General features: G+C 42.5%; 1 protein-coding gene across 1 annotated transcript; it reads right to left on the reverse strand.

Annotated features, from left to right (window-relative positions):
* Positions 1 to 861: 861 nt before the first annotated feature.
* Positions 862 to 18,530, reverse strand: LOC148542362 (myosin-4-like). The gene is made up of 40 exons (XM_088470501.1): positions 18,448 to 18,530; positions 15,854 to 16,069; positions 15,616 to 15,759; positions 15,007 to 15,163; positions 14,889 to 14,916; positions 14,687 to 14,801; positions 14,142 to 14,234; positions 13,991 to 14,054; positions 13,806 to 13,904; positions 13,464 to 13,567; positions 13,248 to 13,386; positions 13,009 to 13,127; positions 12,246 to 12,395; positions 11,979 to 12,149; positions 11,593 to 11,899; positions 11,427 to 11,500; positions 11,162 to 11,249; positions 10,950 to 11,067; positions 9,425 to 9,548; positions 9,206 to 9,342; positions 8,291 to 8,546; positions 7,962 to 8,204; positions 7,664 to 7,840; positions 7,428 to 7,573; positions 7,251 to 7,341; positions 6,776 to 7,165; positions 6,564 to 6,690; positions 6,191 to 6,309; positions 5,796 to 5,992; positions 5,525 to 5,708; positions 5,272 to 5,437; positions 3,594 to 3,718; positions 3,203 to 3,511; positions 2,301 to 2,504; positions 2,083 to 2,208; positions 1,827 to 1,997; positions 1,636 to 1,740; positions 1,456 to 1,551; positions 1,185 to 1,319; positions 862 to 997 (listed from the first exon to the last, which is right to left on the reverse strand). Exons 2-40 carry the CDS (start codon positions 16,055 to 16,057, stop codon positions 977 to 979), a joined length of 5,823 nt encoding a protein of 1,940 aa, XP_088326627.1. The 5' UTR covers positions 16,058 to 16,069; positions 18,448 to 18,530; the 3' UTR covers positions 862 to 976.
* Between the last annotated feature and the right edge of the window lie 583 nt (positions 18,531 to 19,113).

Raw genomic sequence — 19,113 nt, forward strand, 5'->3', positions numbered from 1 at the left:
CTTATCTCTTCCTTCTCTCTACACTTATCTTTTCGGTACTATATAAAATCTGGATGAGACTCCCCTATAGTGTACAAGCGCATGGATTTTACTTGTCCTAAAATTGTATTGCATGCCTCATGCTTCATGCATATTTTTGTTGTCCCACTCAGGGGCGCAACTAGATATTTGAAGGCCCCATGGCAAAAGTTTGTTAAAGCCCCAATGTACCACCCAATGGCGAAAAAAAAATATACAACACATGTAACTTTGACAAAGAAGATTGCCCCCCCGGCTCTGGGCCCCATAACAGCTGCTCCCCTTGCACCCAGGGGCACACACCCTGCACCCATGCTGTTTTTTTTTTATACTTACCTCTCCGATGTCCCACGGAGTAGCGCTACAGAAAACGCCTAGAAAATGGCCGTTGTGGCCATTTTTCCTGCGTTTTGCAGTAGGAAATCACCGGGAAAATGGCTGCCATGACATTTTCCCGGTGATCTGCACATGCGCAGTAGACTCCGGGCACACTCTAGTGTCCGGAGTGTACCGCTGCTGTCACTCGCTGACGGCAGCCGTGGAGAGAGAAGGGGGCCGCGGACAGTGAGTGAACAAGGTTCCCCTCCTCTCTTAATACGCCCCTGCTTGCACCTATGGTAGTTATGCCCATGGTCCCACTTGTCTTTTTATGGAGTCCTGTGTAGGTCACTTGCCTGTTGTCTCTCATCTAGTTAATACAATTTCAGGGGCATAGGGCTATTTGATGCCCAATTTGTTTCTAAAGAACCTTCAATGGTATCAGTGATTGTGAGTAAATAAGGGGACAGATACAAAAAAAAAATCAAATAAAACATTAACGGAAATAAAAGACATACATTTTTTTTTTAAGCTAGAAATTGTTTATTTGTACAGGTAAGGGGTAGGTGTCAGGGGGTTTAGAGAAGAAAGAAATTCACATTCTGCAAATGTCATAATCCTCTTGCTTTGGACGAGTCTCTCATTCCTCGCTGTCTCCTTTCTATAAGGAAAAACATGAAAAACACATTTTATACAGTTGTCGGAGCAAGTCGGACACTTTGCAGATATTTCTGGACAGTTACCGTAGCTACTGAGTTCCCGGGATGCCGGTCTGTGAATGGTCCACCTTAGGCACATAAATCTTCATTGTATGTATTACCCCTGATCTCTATAACATTGCACTGTACCTTGCTGCTAATATCGCGGCTCTTGGCTCTGAGCTTGTTCACTTGGGACTCGGCAATATCAGCCCGTTCCTCGGCTTCCTCCAGCTCGTGCTGGACTTTCCTGAAGCGAGAGAGGTGGGAGTTGGCTTGTTCCTCCTAGACCAAGGAAAAATAGATAAATGTTATTACAGATGTAAATCAAGACAGATCAGCTGCAACGGCAAAAATAGTCTTTCATCTATTACTTTAGATCCAGAAGTACATCTTGACCATCAATGAGTTTCCAACTTACCGATTCCTCCGCCTGTCTCTTGTAGGCTTTCACCTTCATCTGGAGTTTGTCCACCAGATCCTGAAGTCTCAAAACGTTTTTCTTGTCCTCCTCAGTCTACAGAAAAAGTGAAAGACACTGTTAAAGACAGTTCAAGGACTTGTGTGCAACCATGTCCAGACAGCCTGAAGAATGCTTCACCTGGTAAGACAGCTCCTTCACTCTTCTTTCGTATTTGCGGACGCCCTTAATCGCATCAACACCGCGCTTCTGTTCATTTTCCAGCTCGTTCTCTAATTCGCGCACCTGTACATGACATTCACAAATGATTAGTGATTCATCACTACTTCATAAAAATCAAATTGAAGAGGTTTACTGGTTCCATTTCTTACCCTAGCTTCCAGTTTCTGGAGCTGCTTCTTTCCACCCTTCAGTGCCAACTGCTCTGCTTCGTCCAGGCGTTGCTGTAAGTCCTTCACTGTCTGTTCAAGGTTCTTCTTCATCCTCTCTAGGTGGGCGCTGGTGTCCTGCTCCTTCTTCAGCTCTTCAGCCATCAAGGCTGCCTGGAAACCGAAATGTCAGAAGTCAGAACTGGCATGGAAACCTGTGCATGGAAATGTCTGGAGAGAGGAAGAGTTTGATACTTACATCTGTGATGGCCTTCTTGGCTTTCTCCTCAGCATTCCTGGCCTCTTGGATGGATTCCTCCACTTCGTTCTGAAGCTGGCTGGCATCGGACTCTAACTTCTTCTTGGTGTTGATGAGGTTTGTGTTCTGCGGGACAAGAGGAGGCTGTGTGTAGCTCTACTTCCGTGCAGAAAGTTTCCTACTGCACCTGAGTCACGTTTCTTACTCGGTGATCCTACCTGGGAGTGAAGAAGCTGGACACGTTCGCTGACATCCAGGAGCTCCTGCTCAGCCACCTTGCGGGACCTCTCTGTCTGTTCCAGGGCAGACCGCATTTCCTCAATCTCAGCCTGTTGCAGGCTATTCCTGCGTTCCACCACCGCCAGCTGCTCTTTCAGATCTTCCTGGTTCCTGAGGGCATCGTCAAGATGAAGCTGTATGTCCTAAAAGACAACAAGATGGAAGGCATCATGTAAGAGAACGAAAAAATGATGTACTAAGTATTCCCATTAAATCAGCTGTAATCATTATAAAAGTCCTTAAAATATGTTTAAATGTATATTATATTAGCATGTTATTTCCATGGGATGTAGTTTGAATCCCGGCAGTCGGGATACCTGCACTCAGAATGTCGGTGCTGAAATATTGACACCAGTCAGAATCAAGGAGGAGCATCCCAACCGCCAGCATCCCGACGGTAACTAGTGGGGTTAGGGGGAGGGTTAGGCTTAGGGGTTTGGGTTAGGCACTAGGGGGAGGGTTAGGCACTAAGGGGGAATGTTAGGTTTATGCTGTGGAGAGGGGTAGGTTAGGTTTAGGCTGGGGGGGCGGAGGGGTAAGGTATCGGGTTAGGATACTTACCGACAGGTGTCGGTATCTGAACCCTGTCGAGTTACCGCATCAGGATTCAGACCGCCAGGATCTCGAGCACCAGCATCCTATACCCAACCCATTTCTGTTGTGTGTCTAATTATTCCCTGAAATTACTTTTGGAATTTTCCCCATAAAATAATTAGTTTATAACTATGAAGATATAGCTCATTGCGGTCGGTCTCATTCAGGTAGATTGGTTTAGTGGTGGGGCACTGATACTGCCCTCTAGTGGCTGCAAGTATAATTGGACAGAGATTTTTGGGAGTACCTTGAGCTGCGCCTGCACGTTCCTCAGCTGTTTCTGTGTCTCGGCAGCTTGGCGGTTGGCGTGGCTCAGCTGAATCTCCAGCTCGTTCAAATCTCCTTCCATCTTCTTCTTCAGCCTCAGGGCGTCGTTCCGGCTCCTGATCTCAGCGTCTAGCGTGCTCTGCATGGTGTCGATAACTCTCTGGCTGTTTCTCTTCAGCTGTTCAAGCTCCTCATCTTTTTCGGCAATTTTCCTGTCTACCTCGGACTTCACCTGGTTCAGCTCCAGCTGGATGCGGAGGATCTTGGACTCCTCGTGCTCCAGAGAGCCCTATTTAGGAGTGAAAGAAAAAGTGAGCGTCTCGTCGTTGAAAACACTTTAATTTGGTTGACTTTCTGGCACGTTTCAGCACCTCGGCTTCCTCCAATGCAGCTTGCACATCACTCTTCTCCTGTTCCACTTGCTTCCTGGACTTCTCCAGCTCATAGATCGACTTTGCAGATTCACCGATCTGTTCGGTGAGGTCTGAGATCTCCTCTGAAATAAAACAGCCCATTTAAACTTCATGCTATTGGATATTTTTCTTATACGATAGGATGGATGATAAATCTGTCTCACTTTTCTTATTTTTTGTACATAAACTTTAAGGGGCTGACGTGTATGCATGTCTTGTTTTGTTGTTGGCAATGTAAGACCCAATCTATTGCTGGGCATACACGGCCAGATGCGGCCGACAGATTACCGGTAAATATCGCATCGGACGGGCATGCTGGACAATCCAGCATGCCCGACCGAGCAATATTTAACCCTCGGTCGCCCCCCCACACGCTACAATTATCGGGACGATCCGCGGATATCGGGCGGATCGTCCCGATAATTGTAGCGTGTATGGCCAGCATAAGTGTTGGATAATGAACTTGTATACATTGAGATTAAAATGTGTGCAGTCAAAAATATTAGAAAATAAAGGGGCACATGTATGAAACCGTGGGGAGAGATAAAGTACCAACCAATCAGCACCTAAGGGCCATATTCAATTTGAGACGAAAAGTCCAGACTTTTCGCCTGCTGAACTTTTCGCCTCCTTCGCCTGTTTTCCAGGCGGAAAAGTATCGCGCGCGTGCCCGCTATTCCCCGTATTCAGTTTCAAAGGACGGGAAAACGGGACCCGGCGAAACTTGGAGCAGCGGAAAAAAAAACGGGAATTTTTGGTAAATCATCCTTGGACTCCCCTAAAGATGTCCAGACATGGGGGATCACTATGGGTACCCCAGTTTTTGCCTGCTGAAGGAAGTCGGGTTTTTAAATAGCCGCGGCAGGTGCATAAATGCGTCTTTGAAGAAGGTGATGCAGAAGAGCATTTAGAAATGTTTTTTTGGGAAAAGTAACTACGTCCATCAAATTTGAGGTACATTAAAACAGGTGCAAGCATATTTTTAAGTCCCTAAAAGGATTTTTACATTTATTAAAAAATGCACCTGCCGCTACTACCCGCAATGAAGAAAACACCAGCCGCATACTTTGGAACCCCTCTGGATTGATTTTATCTATTTTACATACGTTTTCCCTATTTTATTTTATTTTTACCCCAAAATGTAAATTTTTTTTTTTTTTGGAGGGTGGCCCTATTTTTTTTTTTTTTACACTTTTTTTTTGACACACATTGTTTTTAGGGGGTATTCCCAGGGTTGCAGGCTATTTTTTTTTTAAAACCTGCACCCCTAATCCCCAATTCTGCACTTTTTTTCGCCAGCTAAAGGCTGGAGAAAAATTATCCCCGTTTTTTTACATTGACTTTTCGCACCAGCGAAAAGTCAATGTAATTGAATACAGGGATAATTCAAACAGGTGAAAATGACGTCTTTTCGCCTCAAATTGAATATGGCTCTAAATGTCACTTTACAAGCTGTTTGAAAAATGACAGTTAGGAGCTGATTGGTTTGTACTTTACCTCCCTCCACAACTTGATACATCTCCCCAGCAGCTTGTAAAATTACAGTTAGAAGCTGATTGGTTAGTACTTTATGTCTCTCCAAGCTTTGATATATCTCCCCCAAAATGAGATACACAGTGCATTCTCAAATGCTTACGTTGCAAGTTCTTGTTTTCGCGTTTTAGAGTCTCCAGTTGGTCTAAGGACTCCTCATACGCGTTCTTCATCTTGAAGATCTCAGTGCTCAGTGTCCGGGCATCTTTCTGAGCGGCCTCCAGCTCGGCCTGACCCTCTTCATACTTTTGTTTCCAGTCTGCTAGAACCTGTTCCGTTGCAAGTGGGAGATTTAGGCTTATGTAAGTATCAAGTGTTATGGAAAGAACACAGAGGCTGAATATCTGTTCTCATACCTTATCAAAGTTCCTCTGCTTTTTATCAAGAGCGGCGGCTGCGCTATTCGCCCTCTCCACATCAACCATCAGGTCCTCAACTTCAGCCTGAAGCCTCTGTTTGGTTTTATCCAGGGAGGCACACTTGGAATTAACGGCCTCCACTTGTTCCTCGGCATCCTGGAGACGCTGAGCAAGCTTCTTCCTATAGTTGAAGAGTTAGAAAGTGAGTAAGTCCAGACATGCGCTCACCTATTTTACAGTCTATATATCCCATATTGTATGAGCATACTTGGCCTCTTCCAGTTCTTCTGTGCGCTGAATGGCATCGGTCTCATATTTGGTTCTCCATTGGGCAACTTCACTGTTCGCCTTGGACAAACTTCTCTGGAGCTCGGCCTTGGCTTCTTGTTCCTCCTCATATTGCTCGCGGAGCAAATCGCAGTCGTGGCGAGATGATTGCAGAGCGTGAGCAAGAGCGTTCTTGGCCTGTTAATGTAAAGTAGATATGAATTTATGTGTGCTGTAATATTAATTAGAGCAATATCAATGACCAGTTCATAAAAAAACTTTGGTGTCAAGCTAATACCTAAGGAAGCTACTTAAACTAACTTCAATATGCTTCAAAGTGTATTTTATGGTTGTTTGTGAATATGCAATTTAAAAGCCATCTTCTGTTTAGTATACCTTGGTCTCTTCCTCCAGCTGCCTCTTCAGTTCCTCAGTCTGCTGGGTAAAACCTTGTTTTCCCCTGGTCAGTTGAGTAATCAGAGATTCCTTTTCCTCTAATTGACGAGACAGTTCACCTAAAAAGGTATAAAAATTGTACAGTCTGTATTAAGGAAAAGAATATACAAACTCCACACAGTTAGGGCCGTAGTGTGAATTGAACCCACGACCTCAGTGCTGTGAGGCAGTAATGCTAACCATTACGTCGTCTGTGCTGTCCAATTCGACCATCAAATGAAGCGCTTCCAAAATATTTGCACAATTTTACAAACCACTTAAGTATATATCTATTATACATGATTGACATTTATTTTTCTGTTAAACTATATACCATTTTCAGTCTGGAAACGGGCCTTCTGGGTTGAAAGATCATTGATGAGCCTTTGCTGTGCATCGTCCTTGGATTTAATTTCACTGAGCTGATCCTCAAGTACACGGCTCACTTTTTCAAGATTGGCCTTCAAGGACAAATCATAAAATTGCCTGGTTGGTTTCAGCTATTACAGAAAGATGTACTTGCTGTTACCTTGGTGCTAGTCGTACCTTTGATTTTGAGACATTCTCCAAGTTGCTGGCAAGGTCATCGATTTCCATCTTGAACTCACTCTTCTCTTTCTCCAGCTTCTGCTTAATTCTCTGGAGGCTGTCAATCTGCTCTCCGAGTTCAGCGACGCTGTCGGCGTGCTTCTTGCGCAGGGCAGCAGAGGTGGCTTCGTTGTGAAGGGTGGCCTCTTCCAGGTCTCGTCTCAGTTTTTGGAACTCTGCCTCGCGTTTCTTGTTCAGCTCAATCTGAGCCGAGGTTGCGCCACCAGCCTCCTCCAGCCGTTCACTGATCTCCTCAAGTTCTCTGGAGAGGTCCGATCTCTGTTTCTCAACCCTGGCTCGAGCAGCACGCTCAGCTTCTATCTCCTCCTCAACCTCTTCAATACGGGCCTAATATGGAACATTAAATTGTCATAAATACAGTTTAATGTATTAACAGAATCAATATTGCTGCCTCTTAGCTCTGTGACTCTACCTGTAGTTCTTTGATCTTTTTCTGCAGTTGTGATCCCAGAGACTGCTCATCCTCAATCTTTCCTTGCAGCTGGTTTATCTCAAAGTCCTTCCTGTGTTTCGTAAATTAGGAAGTTGTCAGTGAATTGACTTAAATAGCAACATTGCCAAATAAAGCATATAGATGATTATCACTAACTTCTTAATTTTTTCCTCTGCTTGTTGTTTCTCATTTTCAAGGTCCATGACGGTTTCTTGGGAAAGCTTCAGATCTCCTTCAAGTTTCCTCTTGGCTCTTTCAAGGTCAAGACGAAGTTTCTTCTCTTGCTCCAAGGAACCTTCCAGCTGATCAGGTACAAAAGGATTTTAAATTTATACACTATACTTGGTGGTTAGTTGTTCTGAACCAAATACATGACAAGTACATGGACTCACGTCATCCACTTGTTGCTCCAGCTTGGTTTTAGCCTTAGATAGAGTGTTGACTTTGTCCTCCTCTGCCTGAAGGTCATCAAGAGTTTGTTGGTGGGCCTCTTGGAGAGCTTTCTTCTCTTTGGTAATCTTTGAAATATTCTCATCCAGAGATGCCATTTCCTCTGTAAGGTTTTTTACCTAAGTGTAAAAGAAACAAAATAAAAAATCAAAATAATGCAAAGTGACATCTATTTTTTTGGGTGGTGGTGGTGGGGGGAATAGAAATCTATTGCTTCATAAGCACTGCTATGCTTCCCACCTTGTTTTCCGTGGCATGCTTTTCCTTCTCGACTTTGGCCAAAGTAAGTTCTAAGTCATCAATGTCTTTCTTCAGCTCCGAACACTCGTCTTCCAGCTTCCTCTTCTTGGCTGTTAGTTCAGCGTTACTTTCCTCCTCATCTTCAAGCCTTTCGTTGATCTCTTTGATTTTGGCTTCCAGTTGAATTTTGTTCTTGATGAGGCCTTCACACCTCTCCTCTGCATCAGCCAAACTTTCTCCTTCCTATTTAATAATGAAAAACTATTTGTAATTAAAAATAAAAATAATACCTTTCAAACATAGTAACATATATCTGCTTCCCTCCTTACCGACTGCACATGGAGCACAAGGTCGTTCTTCTCTTGCAGCAGAGCAACCATTTTTTCCTCTAATTCTTTCCTTCTCTTTTCTGACTTGGTCAGGGATTCTTTGGTCTTTTCAAACTCTTCCTTCATGTTGGCCATCTCCTTCTCAGTCTCTGCGCTCTTCAGGAGTGGTTTAATCTTAAAGTACAGCTTCATCCATGGCCAGTGCTTAACATTCATGAAGGACCTGACATTGTACTGGATGACGAAGATGGCATCCCTGTGGGACAGAAGACCACATAAAAAAAACATTCTCCTGTGTGCGATGTAACATAGACCTCAATTAAACTGTAAACATCCAAAGACACATAAACACATTGGATACGAGCACAGTTTTTAGGAACTTTTTGTGGTGTTTACTGTTTCTTATAGAGTTTTTATGATGGCAAGAATGACAAAAAGTTTACTCAAATAGACCCGTCTTGTGCTAGATTTATGCAGTAACAGAGAACTTGATCAGCAACTAGTTAAGGCGTCTACTAATATATCAGCCTTCTTAATGAATGCGCATTGTAAGTAACGGTTACCTATTTGTTTAATTTGTCGCTGCTAAAGAATATTTACATTTGTGAGTCGTGTCTTGTTTTTTTTTTTATCTTGTCCATAAGCCAAGAGATCAACATTAACATTTGTGTTACTTTTAGAGGATAAACTCTTTCTATCAAACCAAACTTAATAATTGTGAAGTTGCTCATGCATATATTATTTACATTGATGTGAAATATTTTTTTAAGTACACTTTCCAATGCAGCCCAATGCTATACATCTGACCAAAATTTGAGATATAATTTTTTTTTTTTAACTTAATTCCTGGATAAATGATGGGAGAAAAGACACAACTCTGAAGGTATCCTTGTCATCAGTATCTTCCACAAGTACCTTCTCTCAATCATCTTCTTGAATTCCACTCTCATCAGGAAGCCCCTGCAGAGAGCCTGAGTACGAGTGATGAGCTGGGCCAGCTTGTCATCTCTCATTTCTTCTAGAGTACCCAGAAGACCAGCTTTGAAGAACACCTGTAGGAAAGAACATCTAGTAAAGTCATCTTTTTCCAAAACTAGAACAACTTTAGGACCCTCGCTAAATGTCATCTCTCACCTTTGTGTGTCCAAACTTGTACTGGGTGTGATCCACATCAATAGAGCCGAGGAGCTTCTCGGAAGCCTTCTTGCTATCAATAAATTGTCCATCTGGAATGGCACTAGCATTGAGGACCTTGTACCTGGAGACGCCCATCCAAAATGAAAATGTCAGCTTGACCACTGAGTTGGCTTTTTAATGCAAATTGGCAAGGTGTGGTGTAGGTTTAATTATGTGAAGAAAGTATGGACAGAACGTTCCATACATGACTATGACTTTGCAAATAACAATAATAATAATAATAATAATAAAAAAAAAAAAATACTTCGTAAAATGAAAGTGATAATATTAAAGTAAAATAGTAGAGAAGGTAGGTAAAATAAAAATGAGGCCCTATCCTTCAGCCTTTTTGGACTGAAGTCCTCAACCTTTCCACGAAAATTTTAGATGAACCGTTCCCTACAGAGCCAACATTTTGGTTGTTTCACCTATCATCTAGGCCCCTCTCAGGGTACAAGAAAAGTTTATTATGTAATTTGAACAACGCTGCTAAAGCAGTTATTCCGGTGAAATGGCGCTCCTCCTCTACTCCAACAGTTATGGAATGGTTCACTAGACTGGATCTATATATGGATATGGATGATATACTGTCCTCTGCTGCTGATGGTGATTACGAATCTTTCAGAGATACTTGGGGTCGCTGGATGGATTTCAAGGACTCGGTGTTCTTCAAAAATATCCTATCCGCTTCCCGCCCTCCAATTCCCTAGATTAGTCCCAAATAATAAATAATAATAAATATTGATAAAATCTGCGCCCCTGCACTTGGTTCAGATACTAACAGCTATACTTAACCTTTTTTTTTTTTTTTAATCCCTTTTTTAATAAGTACTGATAAACCTGAGACTATATTATGTGATCTGAGGTGACTGCTCTTCTTCTTTTTCTTGATTTACTCTATCTATTCCCTTCCCTTCCTCCCTCCTCTTACCTTGTTGTCTAGTTATGTCTTTGTCTGCTTGTGTTGTGTCTTTTTTGCGTTTCTACTTTTTATTTTTTGTTCCTTTCTTTTTTATATAAATGGGTCTTATGTTGTGATATTTTATGATGTCACTGGCAATTTCTGTGATTGAGTTTTAACATTTTCCAGTGTCTTATTTTTGCTATATTGTCTTTTCCGGCAACGACCCGGATATTGTCTATAAGTAATTGTATTGTTATTCTACTGATTTTCTACAATAAAATACAATTTGCACTAAAATAAAAATGAGAAAAATATATTTTGTTCTCTACGATTAAGGGGGAGATGTATCAAACCTTAGAGAGATATAAGGTGGAGAGAGCTTAAGTACCAACCAATCAAACAAAGCCTGTAAAATAATAGTTAGATGTTGATTGGTTTGTACTTTATCTCTTTCCAAGCTTTGATAATTCTCCCTCTAAATTGTAGAAAGAAAACGAAAATGTTGAAACAGCCTGAGTTCCGGCTGACACTTCAAACTTTGAAGCAATGGGGGATTAGAAGACAAGGACAAGTCTTTACCGTTGCTTGAAGTCACCGTAGAGGATTCTGCTGGGGAATCCTTTTCTGCAGATTCTTATACCCTCCAGCACACCGTTACATCTCAGCTGGTGGATGATCAGATGGTTCTCCATGATGCCTGGGAGGGAGGGGACACAAGATTTTACAAACGGATACTAAACTTCAGACCATAATTTGCAATATAATGAAATAAACTGCATTTTGTGTTTTACCTGGAGTTTTTGACTCGTTGGGAATCAGGCATCGCACGAAGTGAGGGTGAGTGCTCCTCAGGTTGGTCATGAGCTTGTTCAGATTTTCCTATGGAGGAAAAGCAATGTTATTCCAAATGACAAGGAGAGGTCACATACCTGGTTGAATCCTTTTGTATGAAAATGGATGGGAAAATGGGAAAAGAACAAAGTGCTAGGAGAATATTAAATTATAGAACCTTGGAGAAAAAACAAGGTGTAGCATTGTCCCACCAAAGGAGCTTACTCTGAACAGGGCAGAGACAGTCTGGAAAGATGACCCCTTCTTCTTCTTCCCACCCTTGGCTCCAGCATCTGCAGCTGAAAATAAAATTTTAATTTAATATGTCAACTAACTGCATGAGGTATATAGAAACTGTAAAATGTTAGATGCATTATAGCAGAGCCCTTACCATCAGCTGCAGCATAGGAAGAGTACAGGAAGGCCAAGAGCTTCACTGGAGACTTCTGGTAGAGCCCAATAACAGTCTCATTCAGTGGGTCCTTGTTCTTGTCCAGCCAGCCGGTGATGTTGTAATCCACGGTGCCAGCATAGTGCACCAGGGCGAAATGAGCTTCAGCCTTTCCTTTGCCAGGCTTTGGCTTCTCGAAGTTCTTGCATTTACCCAGATGTTGATCGTAGAGCTTGTTCTTAAAGGAAGTGTCAGTAGCTTTGGGGAACATGCACTCTTCTTCCAGGATGGAGAAGATGCCCATTGGCTGAAAGGACAAGGGAATAGTCATGAATCATGGATCTGTTAGTGCTTGTGATCAAAGAATATGGAAAAGTGATGCCCACCTTCTCAATAAGCTCAATGCAGGCAGCCAGGTCCATGCCAAAGTCAATGAACTCCCAGTCAATTCCTTCCTTCTTATACTCCTCTTGTTCCAGGACAAACATGTGGTGGTTGAAGAACTGTTGTAGCTTCTCATTGGTGAAGTTAATGCAAAGTTGCTCCAAACTGTTATACTGGAGAAGACAATATGATCATTGTTTACTTTAGACAATCATTCACATTACTCGAACACTACCAGTTGTGTCTGATATATTTAGGTTTCCACTCACATCAAAGATCTCAAACCCAGCAATATCCAGCACGCCAATGAAGTACTGTCTTGGTTGCTTGGTGTCCAACTGTTGGTTGATACGGGTGACCATCCACAAGAATAACTTTTCAAAAACAGACTTGCTGATCGCACCAATAGCATTATATACCTAAAAGAAAGAGAATACTTATCCTTGATGGTTACGGCACACTCATGTCTTAAGGCCTGATTCACTATCGTACGCAACCGCGATTACGCACGCAATTGGACGATTGTTGTGTTCTGCGAATGCGTGAACTAGCTATTGCGATCGGCACCATGATCGCAGTGACTACGCAGACCCATTGCAGAGTGATTGACAGGAAGTGCCGTTTGTGGGTGGTGATTGGGGGAGTGGTCGGGCAAACGCAGGTGTGCCAGTGCGTTTCAACGCCGTTGCAGGGGCGTGCATAAATTATCCACTCTGATGGCCTACGCAGCCTAAGGCCTGATAGCGTGCGTGGCTGTAAGTGAGTAAGGTCTGACCTTGTGCGTGTGTGAGGCTGCGATGGTACTCGATTGTACAGATGGTCTCACAGTCTTGCTAAACATTACGGATGTGTGGTAAGTAAAGTAGTCGTCCTTGTGTAGTGCTGCAAGGGAACAGCGGTCGCAATGTATCGCAGTTGAACTGCGTGTGTAATCGCTATTGCATACGCAGTTGTGTACAGTAGTGAATCATGCCCTTAGTCCTAGTTTTACTTTTTTTACATTTATTATTTTTTTGGCAAATATTTTATCACCTGTTGCACGGTTTGTCCCTTGGTGACATATTCATTCCCAACCTTGACCCTGGGGTAGCACAGAGCCTTCAACAGGTCAGCAGGGTTCAGACCCATCAAGTAGCCGATTTTATCAGCAACTGTAAAATTAATAGTTCAACATCAAATCTCTGGGCTTGTCTAAAATAATCTTCTAGCCTAATATTCTGCTTTACATTTTTTTTTTCTCCAAGAATGAGAACTTAAATCTCATTATTTACCTTCTGTGCCGTCGGGCTCAGCCTGTTCCTCACGCTGTTTTTGTTTGAATTTCATGTTGCCGTGGTGCATAACCGCCCCCGTCATCTTGTAGATGCCCATCTTTTCCTCTGGTGTGAATCCCAGGATGTCGATGGCACTCTGCAGATACATAAATGTGTTATCTTCCTCTCACTGTTCAGATCATTTTCTGTAGAACACAACTTTATGATACGTACATCTGTGGCCATCAACTCCTCTACGTCATCGATACTCTTGACAGCAATCTCACCCATGCTGATGGTGGGGTAGTCGTAGGGGTTGGTAGTCAGGAGAAGACTTTCTAGAAGCAGAATGATTATTAAAGTGACTCACTGCAATCTATCCAGAGTCGTAGCTGGTTAAAGACACCAGCGTTCTGAAGCAACCTGGCAAAGAACATTATTCCCAGTATTTGGGGCATACGCGCATTAGTGATCTGCGCACCCTGCAAACTGTAATTCCGCCTAAAGTAAACCAAACATCTGATTGGTTGTTCTCCTTATTTGGTTCTAGGGAAACACTAGTAGATTGTGAATTACCGACAATCTCCGGCTTCTTGTTGGTCAAGATCTGGTAGAAGATGTGGTAGCTTCTCTCAGCCGAAAGCTGGAATGTTACTCTGGATTTTTCCAGCAAATCTATAATTGGAAAATATGACATATTATACAAGGAAAATAAAAGTAATTGAAGGACTAAGATGTTAAATTATCCGGGTGGCTCTTACAGGTCTCAATATCTGCAGAAGACAGTTTTCCTGTGGTTCCAAAATGGATTCTGATGAATTTACCCTAGAGATGGTGGAAAGACAGCTTCGTTGGAATACGTATTTTTCCGAGAGTCCACATGTAGGTATTTTCAAACAATCGTATACTTACAAAACGGGAGGAGTTGTCATTTCTCACGGTTTTGGCGTTACCGAAGGCTTCTAGTAGAGGGTTGGCCTGGATGATTTGATCTTCTAGTGTTCCCTGTTAATTGTCAGAAGTAAAAATTTGAGATTAGATTTTATATTAGGAGATTTTCCAGAGTCTCAGACAGTTTAAGTAAGCCGACGGTAGTTTGTAATATCATTTAGTTTATTTACTCTCTTTACTCCTAAACACGTGTTGTCATGTAAGTTAAGTGCCTCTCCCGTCACTCTAGTATATGTAGATACAGCTTAGAGGGCTGTAGAAGGGCGATATTCTGGCCTGTGCTGGCCCTGCCCCCTGAACATAGGGCGTCATGAAGTCCCAACAAGGGGTGGGGTTGCCAAGACCTGGAAGAAGCTGAGAGTCTGGAGCTGTTCGAGCCACCCTCCAAGCCAAATGCTGTGCCACGGGATAGCAATGGTGCTGCTCCATAGGTCCTGGGTCCTAGGCAGCGACAACACTCATCCACCCCTAGATTCGGACTAGTGTAGAAGGTCCACGTATCTCACCTTTAAGCTGTTGATTTGCTCTTTCTTCTTCCCTGTGTCCCCGACTGCTGCAATTGTTGCAAAGTACTGGATGACACGCTTGGTGTTGACTGTCTTTCCAGCTCCCGATTCACCACTGGTGACAAACGGAGAGAGATGCAATGATAAGGACGCAGCAATAATAAGAACGTTGGTCTACAGAGAAATCTGGAACCCTACTTACGTAATCAGGATGGACTGGTTTTCACGATCTGAAAAATAAAAATAAATAATAATAAACCCAATGAGAGTTATCAAACAAAGAGTTGATGGATGCACTGAGAGCCTGGTAGGCTCATTACCTGTTAACATGAACTGATAAGCGTTATCAGAGATGGAGAAGATATGTGGTGGGGCTTCCATACGCTTCTTTCCTCTGTACCCATCAACCACTATGGGGTTGTACACCGGCAGCCACTTGTAGGGGTTCACGGTGACGCAGAAGAGTCCAGAGTAGGTCTGGAATGGATGAGTGAGACCTCATGAAGCCGTGAGTAGCAGACTTTGGAAATAATGTAATGTCCTGCGACTTGCAAGCATCGACGAGATCCTGGCGAGGCTGCACGATTTTTAAAGGGACAATTATTTGGATTGCCCTTTTAAAACATCAGGCAGACTTGCCGGGAACTCGCCGATTCCTGCGAGTCGCAGGCTATTACATTTACCCCTGTGTCTTATAGCATGCCTGGTAGCAATGTAAACTTACTCTGCTGGACAATAAAGGATACAATTTTTTCTTGCCCCTTACCAATGCCAGACCGCTGTCAGCACTACAGTATATTTTAGTTATTAGTATTGGTTGTGAAGTATCTAGTGAACATTGCAATTTAAAAAAAAAAAAATCAATAAACAAAAACACTTAATTACATCTATTCGATCTGACATTTATTAAATGAGATAGAACGTCTTACGTAGATCATCCAGGCCGCGTAACGCTCTTTGAGGTTAAACAGCACGGAGGCCTCATTCAGGTGGGTCAGCATCGCCATGTCTTCAATCTTATCGAACTTGGGAGGATTTTGGGGATAGACCTGGCTGTCTTTAACAGTTACGTCCTGCAGACAACGAGAGACTTGGCTCAGCTGACCAGCACGACGTTGGCAGTTGGCCAACGAGTCATTTATGAACTGGATGAATCTCTTGGCTTACCTTCCCATCGTCGGTCTTTACTGTGACTTTCCCGGTATCACGGCTGGTGATAAGGCCTTTCGCATACAGCTCCTTAACGTCGTCCACGAAGCAGCTGTTTTTGGCATCAAATGGTTTGTTTTGAGCCTCCAGTCTTTCCTTCTCTGATTTCCGCAGGAAGGGGGCGGCTTCCCCGAAAACCGACAATTCCCCATCACTAGCCATGGTCGAGGCAGTCTGTACAAGATGAAAACAAACAGGATTTTTTTTTTTTACCAATGGAGAATGTTGTTTACATTTTATTAGTATGTTAATTTTCCAGGCCCAATCATGCACAAGTTTAGATAAACCCCCTTTAAACCTCTATTGGTTACATGTTTGGTAAAAAGAAAAAGTACCTAATTTTCTTAATAAGCAAAAAATGTAGGCCCTAATTCAAAGATGAACACAAACCCGATGGTGGTGGGTTGAATGGGAATGTGTCGGAGTCGCAGTTTGCAAGTGCTGCGATGCAGCTTGCGGCTCTGGTCGCAGTGTCGGAGAAGCCACAGCTTGTGTCCGAGAAAACGGGGGGTGCGTCGGCGCTGTTTTCTGGCAGTGCCGAGGGCAGGGTCTAAATCTTCTGAAGCAGATTTCCTGGAGATCCGGTGCCTTAAGCTAAGCCTTTGGGCTAATGGCTGGCCGATGGTGATCCAACTCTGGGTTCTTGGACGCAGCAGCGGATCACGGAAGCCAGCAGGAGACGTCTATTTAAACAAGACGCTTCTTGCGGCATTAGCATATGTCAGCATCGCTAACAGTCTGCAGCTCTAAATCAGGCCCGTAATGCAGTAAGAAGCTAAAACATTGAGTTTACTTATACCCCTTTTACACCGGAGCTAACACCCGGGTTTTTGAAGGGTTAACCCGGGCAGCTCCCTGGTGTAAAAGGGGAGAGAGTTGGATCGCCGGGTCGAGTGACCCGGCAATCCAACCCAGGTAACTAGCAGGGTTTAACATGGGCGTAGCCCGTGAAACCCTGCTATGAGAACAGCGCACTCCGGGTCACGATGACCTGGAGTGCGCTGCTAGCCGGCCGATTGGTCCGGCTTCAGTGGCACTTGGAGATGACGTCATCTCCAAGCGACCACTTTCAATCCACAAAAGCCGGGTCTATGCAGACCCGACTGCGATGTGAGCGGCGCTGACTCGGGAATATCCAGAGTCGGCGCCAGCAAAATTCCGGGTCTGATCCGGATAGGAACTTTGTTCCAACTCCGGGTCAGACCCGGAATTTAGGTGGTAAATGGGTATATATGAAGTGTACCTTGTCTTTGTATTGTAAATATGCTATTTGTGTTCTCTTAAAATAATTCTTGTGCTGTTGAGTTATATTTATGTAAACTGTCTGTTAGCCAGATGTTATTATAAATAAATTATAATGCAAATGACGTCTTTATACTATATGTGTATTTCAAGAACATGTAATTACGTAATACAAAGAGCGTAAATTTAAAAGGAGAATTTTACACTTTTAAATCCCTCCAATTAACATACTAAAAATAGTAATGATACTAATAATAATAATAATAATACAAAACTTTGTTTGCAGTTTAAGAAAAAATATATTTAGCTTGTACGATGGATGTGGTATATTATCACTGAAACCTGTGCGCAAGGTGTATATTTATCTGTTGTTGATCTGCGAGTTGTGCTGCAATGTACTAAGAAGTTAAGGATAGCAGTTGTGAATATAACATATTACTGTTTGTTTTTTTTAATACTGTCAGCAACTGCGATGCGGATAATGTGATGGGCAATGCAAGAAGAAACACGGAAAGTGTCATTGCAAACGCGCCAAATTCAAGTGGGCGTAAATGCCGGGGGGACACAAGGGCTGGGGGTATTTAGTGAGCTCCTTATGCTGAGGCTGAATTTTGCTGGATGCTGAGCACAAAGTTTCATTATTTTGTCTGTATCCTAATTAAATAATCCGAAAACGCGGCTGATTAAAGAGTTGCACAAATAGTGACTTTACAGAAATAAATTGCACATTGTGTTTTTTAATGTTTACTATAATAACTTATATTCTATGCGCTATGGAAGCTTTGAATGAGGTGTAGGAGATGGATATAAGTAGTCAGCTGGAGTATTGTAAATGTTGTTGTCCTTTTTGTCATGTACTGTATGTGTGTATATGTACTGTATGTATGTATATGTACTGTATGTGTGTATATGTACTGTAAGTGTGTATATGTACTGTATGTATGTGTATGTACTGCAAGTGTGTATATGTACTGTAAGTGTGTATATGTACTGTATGTGTGTATATGTACTGTATGTATGTATGTATATGTACTGTAAGTGTGTATATGTACTGTATGTGTGTATATGTACTGTATGTATGTACTGTATGTACTATGTATATGCATGCATGTATGTAAATGTGTGTGTGTGCGTGTGTGTGATATATATGCATGTATGTAAGTATATATGTATGTGTGTATATGTACTGTATGTATGTATGTATGTGTGTATGCACGTTAGCTGTCAGGTGTATTGCTTGCTGGCTGTACTGGAGTATCCCTGGCAGTAAGTGAGGGTTATTTGCACGGGTTGGTGATATGGACACTTACCTCCTGGAGCTGCTCTTGATGTAAGAGATCTTCTGTACCCCTGGATGGAAAAGAAAGTGTCAGTTTAGAGAAGCGTCCGCTATTAGACTAGAACCCCCAGTACCAGATCCTTCAGGAACCACAACTTACCAAGAGGTTACTGATGTGGAAGTGGCTGGATGGTTTATATAGAGGGATTTCTGCCCTCCCAGCAAAGCCCCTCTCCCAATATGGTGTCACTGTACTAAGTGTCCACAGACACCCAACACTTTCACATCTTCATAAGTAAAAATAACTGAACAATTCTCAGGCATTCATCAGCCGCCCTCTGTTATGTGTATGTCTGACATGTCTATCTGTCACTGTATTCACTACACGGAACTTGTGGCTTCTAATTCTATCTATGTACAGTATCTATCTATCTATCTATCTATCTATCTATCTATCTATCTATCTCATATTTATCTATCTATCTCATATCTACCTCTCATATATATCTATCTCATATCTATCTATCTATCTATCTATCTATCTATCTATCTATCTATCTATCTATCTATCTATCTATCTATCTCATATCTATCTATCTATCTATCTCATATTTATCTATCTATCTCATATCTACCTCTCATATATATCTATCTCATATCTATCTATCTATCTATATATCTATCTATCTCATATCTA

Source organism: Taudactylus pleione, unplaced genomic scaffold (assembly GCF_031769625.1).
Source record: "Taudactylus pleione unplaced genomic scaffold, aTauple2 ptg000013l, whole genome shotgun sequence".
In the NCBI taxonomy this organism is placed as follows: Eukaryota; Metazoa; Chordata; class Amphibia; order Anura; family Myobatrachidae; genus Taudactylus; species Taudactylus pleione.

What these genes read in the sequence shown, in the direction of transcription:
- LOC148542362 (XM_088470501.1), bottom strand. Translation starts at nt 16,057, where the DNA reads ATGGCTAGTGATGGGGAATTGTCGGTTTTCGGGGAAGCCGCCCCCTTC. An exon ending in AACCAGTCCATCCTGATTAC is followed by an intron (nt 14,802 to 14,888) that starts GTAAGTAGGGTT and finishes GTTTGTCACCAG; the next exon opens with TGGTGAATCGGGAGCTGGAA. An exon ending in CAAGAAGCCGGAGATTGTCG is followed by an intron (nt 13,568 to 13,805) that starts GTAATTCACAAT and finishes TTCTGCTTCTAG; the next exon opens with AAAGTCTTCTCCTGACTACC.